General features: G+C 34.6%; 1 protein-coding gene across 2 annotated transcripts in view; it reads right to left on the bottom strand.

Annotated features, from left to right (window-relative positions):
* Nucleotides 1-16,377, bottom strand: part of LOC106868254 (uncharacterized) — a 36,096-nt gene that overhangs the window by 1,217 nt on the left and 18,502 nt on the right. Inside the window, exons 5-11 of one of the 2 annotated variants that reach the window (XM_014913425.2) lie at nt 14,523-14,646; nt 14,090-14,218; nt 9,983-10,116; nt 6,582-7,488; nt 5,323-5,389; nt 4,094-4,236; nt 1,622-1,685 (exon numbers count right to left, since the gene is read on the bottom strand). In XM_014913425.2, coding sequence (XP_014768911.1) covers nt 1,622-1,685; nt 4,094-4,236; nt 5,323-5,389; nt 6,582-7,488; nt 9,983-10,116; nt 14,090-14,218; nt 14,523-14,646 — 1,568 coding nt within the window. Of the gene's footprint in view, nt 1-1,621; nt 1,686-4,093; nt 4,237-5,314; nt 5,390-6,581; nt 7,489-9,982; nt 10,117-14,089; nt 14,219-14,522; nt 14,647-16,377 lie in introns of those variants that run through there. The other variant, XR_008264926.1, reaches the window with a different exon arrangement.

Raw genomic sequence — 16,377 nt, 5'->3', positions numbered from 1 at the left:
TATATATATATATATATATTGGGTTTGGCAAGAAAATTAGTTCGGTTTTTTAGTGTGGAAGTCATTTTTTTTCTTACAAAGAATGAACTTTAATCAATTATATATTTTCCATTTTGTTCAATGACTTTTTGCCATCTTTCTGACAACTTCATGATTCCATACTCATAGGCCTTCTAATCATTATTAGCCAAAAACTGAAGCAAATGCGATTTCAGGTCATTATAATTATTGTATGTTTTACCATTGAAAGAATTTTGCAAACTTCGAAATAAATGGTAATCTGATGGTGCAAGGTCAGGGCTATATATGGTAGATGTGACATCACTTCCTAACCAAGCTCCAGTAAGTTTTCATGAGTTAGCAAAGACGCGTGGTCTAACGTAGTCATGGTGGAACACGATTCCTTTACGATTTGCCAATTCTGGCCATTTTTCTTTCATTGCTTCCTCCAGTTTCAGTAGTTGTTGACAGTAAATATCTGAATTGATCGTTTGGTTCCTGGGAAACCAAACTGACAGCATAACCTTTTCTTTCTTAAATCAATTCAGCTTTCGATGTGGTTTGTGCTGGTTCATTACGCTTGAACCACGATCGTTTTCAATTGATGCTATTGTAGACAATCCATTTTTTCATCATGAGTGATGATTCGTTTCAAGACAAAGCCGATTTCATTGCATTTGAGATGCATGTCGCAAATATTAATTCGTTGTGTTAAGTGAATCCCTTTCAACTTATGTGGAACCCAAATATCGAACTTCTTAACTAGTCCAATACATTTTAAGTGATTTTCAATTGTTATGCGATACACTTAACCTCTCCGCAATCTCTCGTACAGTTATTTAACAATCAGATTCAATTATGGTTTTGATTCTGTCATCATCAACTTCAGTAGGTCGACCTGAATGTTGGACATCTTGAGTGAAAATTCTCCAAAACGGAATTTATAAAACCATTTCTGACATGTGCGTTCCTTTAAGCAATCAACACTGTAAACTTCACATATCTCTTTGTGAGCCTCTGCAGTGTTCTTGCCTTTACGGAGATAAAAAAAAAAGCAAAATATGGTGAAAATGTTTGTTGTTGCACTTCATGATAAAATCGACACTGAATTAACAGCTGTAAACAAAGTTACGCGCAATTTACCTCTCAAGTAAGCTAAAAGTAACAGCTATAAAATGTCAAAAGGAAAAAAAATCATAACATTGAGAAAAGTCATTTAAAAAGATCGTAACTCTATCTATTTGCGAAAAACGAAATTACTTTCTTACCAATCGAGAACATATCTATGAGGGGTGGAGGCGAGGATACACGTATGTGTGAGTGTGAGAGAAAGAGGTGGGGCGACCCCTTAAAAAGCGAATTTCAATTTTATAATTGGGAACAGATTCTTTTTTTAAGAGCATTTTTTTATTTATATTCCAGACAGCTCTTGCATGAAGATATATGTAAAATATGTGATTGTGTTTACGGATGATAGACATAATTCCACACAGATAATTCACACACATATGTATCAAACTCGGTGAGTTTTCAGGATTCGAATTTATGATGCTCCTCACGTGCATCAAAAATTATTACCTAATATTCTACCAGAGAAATATGAAGGAAACTATGTTCTTACCATGATTGTTTGATTTCGATGTTGGCTTGCTTTTCGTCTTCCCAATTTTCCACGACTTCATTTTCTAATAATAATAATAATAATAATAATAATAATAATAATAATAATATTGGTTTCATATTTTTACCACATGGGTAGCAATTTTGGTGAAGGGGTTAAGTCGATTACATTTACCCAGTGTTCAACTGGTATATATTTTATCAATCCAGAAAGGATGAAAGGCGAAGTCAACCTCGGCGGAATTTGAACTCAGAACGTAGCGCCAGATGAAATACACCAAAGCATTTCACCCGGCGTGCTAACGATAGTGCAGCTCACCGCCTTTGATAATAATAATAATTGAATTTAACATATGAGAGCGTCTCATAAAGCGAGATTTATATATCTTAATTTGCGGAAGAATTTGTAGTGGGTAGTTTAGCTTAATCGGTCAAAGCATCGTGACATGTAATCACGGGGATGTGAGTTCGAGTCCACAGCTAGCCACCTACACTTTTCTCTGAAAAATAGGGATAATTTATCCTGTTCAGGCTATATTATTAGCATTATTCTGCGATTGAGAATTTAAAAACACTTCTTTAACTTTCAATAATAATAATTATTATTATTATTATCATTATCATTATTGAAATAGGCATAAAACCCGGTTGAGTACAGCTCCAGAAAACAGTGTTATTAGGGACAGCTAGGATACTTTGACGGGTTCTTGGCATCTAAGGTTACTTGTTGTAGCCCGATGCTAGGATTTTTTTTTTCTTTTCCAACAGTCTAATCTGTTGTGTGTATATGAAATAATAATAACAATAATAATAATATCTTTAAAAGGATTGACGTAACTCTTCACGAAGGTAAAGATTCAAGACGAAGAGCGCGATTCGGTTGTAATAGATATTTTATTGGTTGAGCGATATTTCAAGAGTAAGTCTGTCTTTGTGAAGTTCAAAATAAGAAGCGATAAAAATTCAAAATTATAGAAATTGAAGCATAAAGTATGAACGAGATCAACCAGCGTCCACACGTTGATAGAATGACATCATCAGTTTTTAAGTTTCAATTTTATATAACAGGTGAAAAGAAAAAGACAGAAAAGAAAGATGCACTCTTGTTTATATCGCTAGCAAGGAGATCTTCCAGCGCTGAGTCTATCAGATCACGTGATTTCGACCTTGTTTGGTCTTATCAATGATGGACATTCGATCGCTAGAGACAGCAATGAACAGGCACTGACAGCGCGTGCATTTTCGACAGTTTAAATTCTTGCATTGGCAATATCCATTATCCATAACTAAGGCACTAGACTCTCATTAACACATATTTCTATCCTTTCTGAAACTAAAACCCATCATTACGCATTATCTTTACCTTCTATTTCTTCCAATCACTAGATTGCAGCCATACTGGAACACTGATAAGAACAGTTTTAGTGGAACGAATCGAACCCAGTATTTTTTCATTTCACATCTGTTACATTTTCTAGCTGTCGTTTTTGCTGAAACACTAAGGCAAACAAACCAAACCATGTGGTCGAATACAAACACAAAGGCACACATACATATACGGCGGGCTTCTTCGCAGCTTCTGTAAGACACTTGACAGAGGTGTTGCGTTGTGGGACTGAACTAGGAATGGTTTTTCCTAGAAGGACCAAGAATCACTGCGTATTTATAGATTACTTCATGTAGAAGGTATTGCTTTGAGTCATACTAACAGTCAGTCGAAGACAACGTTGAGATACTCTCCAAAGTTACTATATTTAGGAATCCCTTTTCATGCTTCAAAAGTTGCGTCACAAGGAGACATCATCATCACTCATTATGATACTATTCGTCGCATCTGTTTGGATGCTGATGATGTTACACGTCTGACTGGACATTCACCCTATTTCCTCAACTCTCCGGTGCTGTAGGCCAACCCACACGCACGCAGTCGCAGAAATATACACATGACAGATAGAGAGCAAGAGAAAGAGATATAAACCAATGGAGACGAAGGATGGGAGACAGATATTACAATTTATCAATTATTCATGATTAACATAATCAATGTTCTGTCTTCATATACATTAAGAGACGTATGCTCACACACAAGTATAAAGAAATTCTAAGTTGATAATATAGCGTTCGAAAACTCGGGCGGCGAGCTGACAGAAACATTAGCACGCCGGACAGAATGCTTAACGATATTTCGTCTGTCTTTACGTTCTGAGTTCAAATTCCGCCGAGGTCGACTTTGCCTTTCATCTTTTCGCAGTTGATAAATTAAGTACCAGCTGTGTACTGGGGTCGATCTAATGGACTGGCCCCTCCCCCAAAAGTTCGCGCCTTGTGCCTAGAGTAGAAAAGAAAATATCGTTCCAAAACTATAAACATGTGTTAAACAGACGAAAAAAAAAGTACTTTTGGAACAGTCTCGACAGAGGTTACTACGTCGCAAATACGCAAGCAAGGACTTAGTACAAAAGTTTATAATTACAAACAGTTTCTTCGTTTTTTTCTCGTTTGCGTCTTCTGTTTCATTGTATGTACCAAGATAAAAAAATTGGAGATTTGTCGAAACACTGGTTGATGCATCGGAAGAAATTTCACGTTCTTCAACTACTGCTGATGGAAGTATGTCTGTAAACATAAACATATATATATACATGCACATATATATGTGTGTGTAACACTGAGACGAAAGGAAACATAAATTGAAAGGAATAATGAATAAACGCTCCAATTGGTCAAAACAACTTTATAACATTCCCATATTATCATAAATCAAACACAAATATTAAATCAAACATAAATATTAAAACATCAGGGCATCCAATGATAAAACCCAATATAACATATACACATATATACGAATAAAAGGTTATAAAACCTAAAAGGGCAATACGAGTGAAGTCGAATGATGAAAAATATATGGATTAAATTTATGCATAATAAAAGCGACTAAAAACTTAAGGCAATGGAATTAAAATAAAAGAAATATAAATGAAGGGCAAAGTGGTAACAAGAAAAGAGTCCATTGAAATCCATCTCTACGATCGCTTCAAAAGATGTTGCCCCACTTCGTTAATATAAAAATCCATTAAGGAAATTCAAAGATAATGGCCTTCCCTTCAGGAGAAGATTCACAAAAGTCTCACATTTCCGGTCGTCAATTGGAAATGAAGAGAGAAGGTCGGTAGGAGTAATATATATATATATATATATATATATATATATATTAAACAATGGGGTAAAAAATTGGATATTAATTAATATCAATTTAATACCAGGTAACTAGCACATTGAAAGAATCAGGGAGATTCAGAAAAAATATCTGAGATCTCAAGGATTATCGCATATGTTTATATAAAAATATACACGAGTATATATACAGGAGGCCAGTAGGTGGACTGGTCATGTGCTAGAAGAAGATCACATGTCATGTGTCTACGAAGACCGAATAATTCTTAAAGGGAATTTAGCGAAGCAACAAAAGCGTAAAGCGGGCAAGACCAGTGAAAATTACACGAAATAATACAATTATCTGCAAACATGTTTCGAAATTAACATTTTCTTACCGAAAATATCTTTTCCTCATCAGTACAGAACGTTGGATAGATGTAATTTAGAGAATCGTATACTAAGTTGTACTCCACAAGGAAAGCACGTGTATATATGTATATATATATATATAATGGAAAAATTTGATAGAACATACTTTCCTACCTTGCTTCTTTGAACTTGGTACACTCCGAGTACACTTCGTCTTCTTTGGGTTTTTAGTTTTCCCTCCCTTTATTTTAAAATGGAAACAAAAAAGACAAGTTTAAATACATGCAATGTAACATTTCAAGTGTACCTAAACGCATTTTCAGTAGTATTTTATTCTAGAACTGACACTATCTGTTATTTCTTTTACCCCCCACCCAGTATCTTCTTTTTCTATCTGTACTGAAAATTGGCCGCATCACTATATACTGCCCGTTGTCTTGGATGTGATTTTTGCATACGTAACATATACACATTTTTGTTAGATGATAGTGTTTTTCGTACGATTATAACTTTTCCTGTTAACTTGAAATGTACAGTCTCACCAAGTGTCAGCTTTATCTTAGTGGTTCATGTTAATATTAATTAACGATTATCATTAATTTGGACACACGTTTGGAGGCAGACTGTTTGATGATTACAAATAAGTATAAAACAGAAAAAAAAACATTTAGTCGTTTAAAGAGAGGTAATTAAGCTCGATGCTGTTTATCTAATTATGATGTTAGGTAAAAATATTGATTTCAAATTTTGGCACATTAGAAGCAATTTCAAAGTAAGGGGTACTTATTTTATCAACCCCAAAAGGGTGATAAACAAAGTCGGCATCGGTGCAATTTGAACTAAGAACATGTAGACGGATGAAATGTCGCTAAGCATTTTATCCGGCGCGCTAACGATTCTGCCAGCTCACCGCCTTAGTCGTAGGTAAAAATATACTTTTCTACTCTAGGCACGAGGCCCGAAATTTTGGGGGAGGGGGCCAGTCGATTAGATCGATCCCAGTACGCAAATGGTACTTAATTTATCGACCCCGAAAGGATGAAAGGCAAAGTCGACCTCGGCGGAATTTGAACTCAGAACATAAACACAGACGAAATTCCGCTAAGCATTTTGCCCGGCGTGTTAACGTTTCTGCCAGCTCATCGCTTTTCTTAGGTAAAAATATTTATTTCTTTATTGCCTACAGGGGGCTAAACATAGAGAGGACAAACATGGACCGACAAAGGGATTAAGTCGATTATATCGACCCCAGTGCGTAACTGGTACTTATTTAATCGCCCCCTAAAGGATGAAAGGCAAAGTCGACCTCGGCGGAATTTGAACTCAGAACGTAAAGACAGGAAATACTGCTAAACATTTTGCCTGGCGTGCTAACGTTTCTGCCAGCTCGCTGCCTTTCTTAGGTAAAAATATTAAACGAGATCTGTACTTACTGTATTTTTTCCTTTCTTTTTTAATAATTCTTCAGACTTTCTATCTTTATGTAGATGCACGTTTTGTCGGGTTTGCGAAATATTTTCTCTCATCCGCATTTCATTACGAAAACAATCATCTTCCTCACATGAAGTATTTGCATTCAGGCAAGTCGAGATACTCCATTCAGAAGATAGATATTCATTACATGTTCTTTGATATATGTCTTCAATATCGGTTGCTGAGTTTGGTGCTGGAATTTGTAACTGACTATCGTGATATGTATTTGAACTTCTGATATTCTTAACAGAATCTATTGGCGCTTGCGAACAAATAAATGACGAGTGTCGTGATGAATTTTCACCATCAAACCATGTTCTTAATTCATTGAAATGTGCTGATCTTTGTGGGTTTTCTTCCACTCCTTTCTGTCTTTCCTTTTTACTTCCCTCATTGTATATATGTTCCTTAGGAACTTTACGTAACTTGACAGATTTTAACATATCAGTTGTGATCACACTAGGCCCTATATGTTTGTTCTTATCTTTATTAGTAGCTACGTTCTTCTCAGCTCTCCACGTCAAGTCTTTGCAAAATCTTGATTTCAATGGTTCAGGCTCTTTATTTGTTATAATTTTTGGTGTAGTTACTGATGCATTTTCAAAATGTGATAGCTTTGACGTCTTGTATTTCATCTTGGTTGCTGTTTGATAGTGCAGATGTTCGTTAACATGAATTTTGCCAGATGCTCCGCGTTTTATTTTCTTCCAAGTGTGTACATACGTGCTCCAAGATGGTATCGCAACATGCCTCAGGAAATGGAAAACCCAAGGTATATAGGGAGGATTCTTAACAGCTTTGCGCAATACATTACGATAAGAACGAAAATTGTCACCATAAAACACCCATGTTAATTTCTGGTGTAAACTGAAGAAAATGTTAGAAAACAATAAATGAATAAATACATAAACAGTTTTTAAAAAAAACTGAATTGTTCAGAAATGCAGTTAAGAAAAACAGAAAAGAAAATTAATTACATTGTTAAAATATTACAATTTTACAGAGTAAGGATAATAAAATAACTACTCGGAGTAATATGCATTCCTCCGAGGTGAGTAACAGGGATTATTGGCATGTAGTGAATGAAGTATATATTTAATTTGAAACTGTATTTTGTAAACAATAGCACTGTGACTTGCCAACAGGCCATTTTATAAACAATAGCACTGTAAATTATAAGTTTCCAGGGGCCAATCACTGCTTCTCTGCATTACTCAATGCTATAATATATACAGGAACATTTGCATTTTATCAATTACCACTCTAAAATTCAGAACTAACAACTCGCTATATATTTCCTCCTGTCCTGTTATCCATATGACGAACAACTGGAGACAAGTTTCTGAATATTATAATTACAAGTTCTGTATATATTTACTATGTCTTTTGAAATGTTTAAAACTTTGTGTTTTGGCTGAACAAGAAAAGTTCTTTCATGTGGACGATCATGTGTTTGGCTTGCAAGCACTATACAACTGGAGATTAAAAGGAGTACTCTTCAGCAATCCCATGATTGCAGTGCAAGTTCGATTCTCCAGGTGAAGAATCGAACTTGTAATCTAGTTTTTAAAATTATTTTTCCCTTCATATGTTTTCCTAATTATTACTTTTCTGGTAGATATTCCGGCTCTTTACGTTCTGAGTTCAAATCCAGCCGCAGACAACACTGTCTTTCAACCATCTGGTATCGATAGAACAAAGTCCCAGACAAGTACTAGGGCGGACGGTATCAGCAAATGCCCTTTCCATAAAATTGCTGAGGTTGTGCCTAAATTAGGAACAATTATTTTGCAGGTAAGGGAAAGGTGGATTGACAGGATCTTTTCAACATAGAACAAAACGAAAAACAAAATCAAACATGAAGTATATGGTTACAACCCTTTACATTCAGAGTTAAATAAATTTGTCAATTTTGCCTTTCATAATTTCAGGGTCGATAAAATAAAGACCAGTAATCTACAAGAGTCTATAAAATCGTATTTTCACTTCCCTCCCATATGCGCATATTAAAAATTAAGGGCAGTGGAATTGGTAGGCTCAGTAGTGCATTGCACAAAATGTTTGGTCACGTTTCTTTAAAATATGAGTACAAATCAATTAGACTTTTATCCCATCTAAAAGAAAGAAGTTGTGGCCTTGTATCTTTGTTAAAACGTCTCCTTTATTTGTTTCTTGCGCTGCGATTTCCATATATTGTTCAATATCTTACACAAAATAAACTCCAAAACAACCTACTTCAGGTTACGAGTACAGTTATGGTCGTGTGATAAGAAAGCTTGGCGGTGAGCTGGCAGAAACGTTAGCACGCCGAACGAAATGCTTAGCGGTATTTCGTCTGCCGTTACGTCCTGAGTTCAAATTCCGCCGAAGTCGACTTTGCCTTTCATTCTTTCAGGGTTGATAAATTAAGTATCAGTTACGCACTGGGGTCGATGTAATCGACTTAATCCCTTTGTCTGTCCTTGTTTGTCCCCTCTATGTTTAGCCTCTTGTAGGCAATAAAGAAATAAGAAAGCTTGTTTTTCAATAATGTGGTTCCAGATTGAGTACTCCTACGGCATGCTATCTTTATAACGTCTCTTCTGCCTGAGTCTAGAGTCAACCAAAGCTTTTGTTAATTAAATGGAATACTTTAACATTGGGCCACGAGAGCCTGTCGACTGGATTGTGCGTGTTTTTGTGTGGAAGACTTTATGCTATCTAACAACACAACCTTTTCTATACTGTACCATCAGGTCAATGCACAACCCTTGGTGACTTCACTGACAAGTACAATAAGTTTATCAAGGGATTTTCGTCTGAAATTACGAAGGTTGATTTCCGTCTCTTTCCTTCAGTTACTTTTATTTTATTTTATTTTATTTGTTTCATAATTTTTTTTTTTATGGGCGAGATAAAGATAAGTTCGCCTGAGTACTCAGAACATAAAGTAATCAGAACAAATACCGCAGCATATTTTGTCCAATACTCTAAAAATTCCACCAAGTCAAAACCTTTGATGGCTAATTTATTTTTATAGACTACGCAAAGTTGAAAAGCATTGTTAACCTCAAAGGCATTTCAATAAAGAACAAACGGGACAAATTATTTTTTCTACGCTCAAATCACATGAAGCAAAAATTCTTAATCATCCGGATATACTTCCATTCTAAATACATGCATACATTTTTTTCCCGAAAATATGTGTAGAAAATCACTTTTAAATCATTTAATTAATTATGTAGTTATATAAATTTAATTACGTAATTATATACATAATGATATTTTATGCAATTGAAAGAGCTGTAGAGCACATTTAAATTATGAACTATAGGTGAAATTTATACATGCATACATACATTGCAAAACATAATGTACTCACTCGTAAGTGAAAGGATATTTTGCCTTAAAAAGGCTCCATGTTTTTCCCCAATGAAATATGACTGGATTACGGAAAGCTGTCACAATGTTTCCTACTGTATTGAAGTTTTGTAACTTCCAACAAACACAGGCAACCTTCAGTAAAGAGAAAGAGTTTATTTTGAACTTCGTCATTGAAATATAGTTTGATAAATACTAATACAAAACACAGTACATACCCTTCCTCAAGTATATTTACAAATGTTTTTGTTTGGATACGACACATACACAAGCAAAAACACACAAATACACACACAATATGTGTGTGTGTGTGTGTGTGTGTGTAGTGTGCTTTTCAAAGCTCCTCTTCGGGTATCTGCTACCAAATGTTATCATACAGTAGGGCTTATTCTATTACTGGTTATACATGTGGAAAGTCGAAAATATCCGTAGGGTGTAATCGAAAGGATTTTAATGCGACATGGATTGAACAGGCTTTATTACAAATCATAGCAAGTGTTTCAATGCATTATTATCAGTTTTAACTACTGAATGTTCTATATATATATATATACATATATATATATATATATATATATATATTACAACTATTGTAACCTGTCTGTGTCTTTGTTTAAGCATTTTGCTAAGTTATGAGCCCTATTTCCATCATTTTAACATTTATTTTTGTGGAGAAATCTGTAGGATACGGGATATTCATTTGTTTCCCTTTTTAGATTCGCTTTTTAGATTTGTGGTGCAATGTATAAGATTATTTCTACGATTAAGCAGAGAAATTAGTAACGCGATTGTTGTTTGAATGCTTTTTTTAAAATCACATCTAGTTATATAACGTGTTAGATAGAAGCATTGCAATCACTCCATGTTTATTTGCATGATTAGCTGGCGAGAAATCGTCCTACTGCTCAATGTACAAGTTAAAAACTTTCAGTTTACACCTTAAAGTTTGCAACCAAATTATTTAATTGGTTAACTGCATGTACGCTTGCGGTAATCTTGTTGATATTGTTAAAAGGTTTAGTATTTTTGTAGTATATTCTTACCGAGTTTATTTATGAATGCATGCTATGCAATTTGTGTTTATGACGTACATAATATGGCCGTGTTTACTATTCAATTATGTATTTAATCTTTGTAATTAAAACAAAAAGAGCTGATATGAGTGTGTGTTCTTTTTTTTTTTTTTTTGGCAATAGGTGTCTGATGTATTGTTTTCTAATTTGTTCTATTCAGTCTGCTTCTTAGTTTGAATATTTGTTGCTGATCTATATTCTCTTTCTAAGAGAATCTAACCACTGACTTTTCACATCTATATGGACATCCATAGCCTCCATCTGAGTACAGTTCTTTATTAGTGCCTTTAGTGTAGGCTTCATGTAATATATCTTATGCATGTTACCTTCAATGTTTGGGTATAGAATATATAGATTTTGTATCGTTAGAAGTTTCATTTAGAATGGACACTGAATTTTAGAACAGTGTTGTTTTCTTTAACCTTTTTCTAAAGTATCCATCATCCAGGAATTATATTATCCTTTCTACTAAAGACACAAGGTCTGAAGTTTGGTGGGTGGGGACTAGTCAGTTATATGGTACTTAATTTATCGACCCCGATAGAATAAAAGACAAAGTCAACTTCGGGGGAGCTGGAACTCAGAATGTAAAGACGGAAAAACTGCCGCTAAGAATTCTGTCGGTGTGCTAACGATTCTGCCTGTTCGTCGCCTCCAGGAATGATATTATCAACATACTCGATGTATATCATTTAACCCTACCTTGATATCATCTCTTTATTTTATATTGTGTTTGTGTATATCGAGGCAAACTTAGGCCCAAATTGAGCTGATCTGTCGTTTTCTAATATGAGGAATCGATACTTCTTTTGTATTACACAAATTATATTTATTTTATGCATTGCACGTGCAAAATTATGATTACTATGTTAAATATAAGATTAACCACAGAATATTTACCAGCGGAGAGTTGTGATACTAAGAGTAGAGTCAAATGATATTCCAAAATTCATTGTGACTTTGACCTTGCCTCACACTCTCTTCAATCATTTGACTAAAACATACGGACAAACTGGTATGTGAAAATCAATGCTGTATTACTGTGTATTTCGTGTATCATGAATTTACTGTGTATTGTATAAATGAAACGTATAATATTTCTTTAAAAGATAAACTCGTTGTGAATAGAAAATCCTTATAAAAGAGAACACAGTAACACACCTTATACATTGCACCCAATCGTGAACTCAAACTAATAATATACAACAAAGACACTAATATGAAAGTTTCTTTATCTGTAACAAACCACACGCCTACAAGCCCGGGAATATGCAACTAACGCCTGAACAAAAAAAAAGTAATCTAAATCTAGAACACACCCTTGTTTTCAACTCAACTTGCTTGAATAAGAAATCAGATAGCGCTTGCGTGCGCATGAGTGTGTATGTGTGTGTGTGTGTGTGTGTGTGTGTGTGTGTGTGTGTGTGTGTGTGTGTGTGTGTGTGTGTGTGTGTGTGTGTGTGTGTGTGTGTGTGTGTGTGTGTAGCCACAACAAAAGCAAATGTATTTGCAGTGGTGGATTTGTTCAGGTACCCTGACGTTTTCTGTCATAACACCATCACACCTTACTTAAACAATCGGAATGAAAACAGTTATTAGGTATCAGTTAATTTTTCGTGTCTTTGTACAGTCAGTATTAACATAAATGAATTAATTATAATTGTATTAAAATTTTGTTTAAAACATTAAAGAAGTTTAGACATGAAGTCTAATCAGTTGGTCGCTTATAAGTTAGTGTGCTCAACCCTATATATATATATTTGCATCAGTCAAACTTGTTCGTTAAAAGTATGGACAACGCATAAATAAATCGGTGCGTCTCTCGAATGCATGGATTCAGTAAGCCAAGTCTAAATACAGCTAATCATATCATATCCATAGTGATTATCAATCTGTTAAATTAGAACAGTAACATTCAGTATCTACGCACGCACACACACACAAACACACACGCACGCACCCACAAACACACACACACACACGCATACACACACATGTATGTGTGTGTGGGGGGGGGTGAGTGAGTGTTATAAAATTTACTTTTATAGAAGTAAATTTTTTGTAACAAATGAAAAGTTGACAGTGACTTCAAAGTTGCTGTCGACCTTTCGTTTATAAAAATTTTTTAAATATGTAGTTTACTAAAAAAAAAAGAAGTATTAAGAAATTCTTTAGTATAATGTTAAATTAATTTTACACATAACTGCACATATAAACAAATATTAATGTACACAAACATTCATATATAAAACAAAATTTTAAAATTTTAATTTTAATTCACCTAAATTTGTTCATGATGTAATCAGTTTACTTTCTTGATGTAATCAATCTATTTTTCATGATGTACTCAGTCTACTACGTATCAATAAAAAACACGCCTGAAACAGCTTTAGTGAGCCCAAACCCATTTGTATTCTTTCTTTATGTATCCACCTTACTTGGAACCTACCTTGCATTGGATCTGAAACTCACAGTGAATCGTGAAACTACATGCCGGCGTACATGAGAATATAAATTCATATATTGTATATTTACATGTACATGTGTATTGATTTGTTCATGTACATGTATATGTAAGTATTTGGCCATGTACGTATATGCATGGATATATGCATGTCTGTATACGGTGTCTATATGTATATATATGTGTATGCATTTATGTACATATGTATGACGGACGAATGGACGGACTGACGGATGGATGGATGGATGGATGTGTATGTTCGAGATATTCATCGATATCTATTCGAGTAAGTACGGAGTGTATGGCATAAGACAGTCATACAACTGAGCTCAATCAAAAGCAAACAAATAACCTTGTGTCTAAAGCAGGAGTCAGTTAACGGCGTTTACCGTAAAGCAAGACCTTGCTCTTTTGAAAAAAAAACCAAAAAACATCCATGATTCTAATACGATTTACCGTTAAGCAAATTTCACGTTTTACACTTAATGACCTCGAAAGTGTGAAACATGATGTCAAAATAGCAAGAATGAATGTCTCATAATCTCATGTTTATAAATTCGAAAATGTATACCTGCAGAAAATATTTCATGGTACGCAAGCGATTCTGTACATTCGTTTGGTTAATGATTTCAGTAATAACCATACTAATGACTTGATCACAGAATGTCATTAATACTGCGACGCTGTTATTGGAATATTTCTATAAATATAAACGGAACAGAACATGAATATTATCTAACAGTGTTACATTTATATTTTTATTCTATATATAGTATAGAATAATTGGGTGATGTTAGTTTGGTCAGAGTTTGACCTAAATTGTTCCAAATTCGTAATCGGAGAAAAGACATAAGAACGAAGGTTAGGATTGTGGTATAAAATATAACTTTTTAGTTTAAAGTTATACATAAAGAAGGCTATACATTTTATATTTTACTTGGAAATGCTTAAAAGTTACAAGAATTTTAGGACAAAAACTAATTTTTTAAAATATTTAAATTTACCAAACGTAAGTGCCTCTTCTGAAAATGTATAAGATCCTCTGCCCTAATCCTCAGAATTAGCGTTTTTGTTACATAGGTCAGTTCAAAGGCCAACTGTTCAGCTTTGATGTCGGTAAAGTTAGGTCTGTAATTGAAGATAAAAACGTTATAGTTAAATTATTGTACATTCCTAACAGAGGCAAATCAATATATTTACATTATAAACGAAGTATCTAAATATTATAATAGAAATTTCTTCCTGATACGCATTGCTTTATTTATATGGTGGTAAGGAGCTATCGATCGTCTTTTTATGTGTCAGAACACAAAAATAAAATGCTAAAATTATATATCAAGGCAAGAACATCAGATTCGAGAAAAAAATAAGCTGGACGAAACTTCGAAGTCTTTGTCATTGATATTATTGTTTAAGAATACTAAATTTGTACACTACAAGAGTATAGAGTAACCCTTCAGATTAATAAATGTAAAATTGTTTTTATTATAACTGAACATAAAGCCAAACATTAATCTCTCTACGTATATTTATATATTGCTGTGTTCCTCTGTCTGTTAGTGGGTCTGTCTGCCTGTCTGTCTATCTGCCGGTCTGTCTTCCTGCTTAACTTTATTTGTTGAATTTTGTAGTTTATTGCATATCAAAGAATTGTCAGTTACCATATTACATGATGTTACCTACAAGAGATAAAAATGTTCTCTTGGATGTCCATCTCCCAGTAACGTTCCATATTTTCCAACTGAAATCGTTAACATTTCATCTCATTTCATTCATTTTACATTCCAATATCAACTCCTCCCGGGTTGACTTTGCCTTTCTTCCTTTCAGTTTAATTTTAGTTCTGACACCTTTTTGTAGATGTTGCCTACGCTTTTCGCTATAATACATACACATATAATTATGAACTTTTCCTCAAGTATTTATATGTGTGTGGCGGGGTAGATTTTAAGCCCAAAGGTGTCTCACAGTATCATATACGCTTCATCAAGTTATACACATTTCATTCCTTTCCTCACTTAAAAGCGTAATTCAGTTAAATGGCTTCGAGGAGGTATAAGATATGACATTGGCACTCAGCTCTGGACGCGCGCTTATTTATAGTAGATTCAGCTACAAGCTAATGCATGTAACGCCTGTACTTAAATCATTAATTTACATAAATATATATCTCAACCACATATATTTAACGTTTATGCTTCTCATAGTTTGTGCATTATATAGTTCAGACATGGATGACATAGAAAGCAGACATGCTGCCGGGCCATGCTGTGTTGCGCAGGATTGGGAACGTGGTGCATCAACAGGGCAACTCTGGAGAATGGATGAATGGGTTTGTGCCTTTACCCAGCCGCACACACATGGCCCGGTGGTGTGCGGGATGGTAACATAAAGCATCAACTGGGCGCCGACAACTTGGACAAAAAGGTTTCATGAAATATTATACGCTACTTATAATGCATAAGGAGTGTCAATATTTTATCGTCGGAAAATGGCCTAAAACAAAGATAAAACCTAGTGCAGTTTACTCAAATCTGATTAATCTGCATTTTTGAGGGGCTCAAAGACGGCGTCGGAGATTTTTTTTAGGCAACAGCAATTCGAGGAACCTGATTAATGTTTGTTACAAATTTGGAGGTTAGCGACTGGATACTCTTCAAGTTACGGGCGTTAACGCTGCGAAAATGTCTTAAAATACGGTTTATCTGCCCCTGGACCCGCATTAGGCAAGAAGTTGAACATTTTTTAGCCCATGACACTCCATGGACCCTATTTAATGCATGTATAAAATTTCATTAAAATCGGTTGGGTGGTTCCCGAGTTTTAACGACATGACAAACACACAGACAGACACACATC

This window comes from Octopus bimaculoides, chromosome 9 (assembly GCF_001194135.2).
Source record: "Octopus bimaculoides isolate UCB-OBI-ISO-001 chromosome 9, ASM119413v2, whole genome shotgun sequence".
Taxonomy (NCBI): Eukaryota; Metazoa; Mollusca; class Cephalopoda; order Octopoda; family Octopodidae; genus Octopus; species Octopus bimaculoides.
The sequence above is the reverse complement of the archived record's forward strand: the minus strand, read 5'-3'. Positions and strand labels throughout refer to the sequence as shown.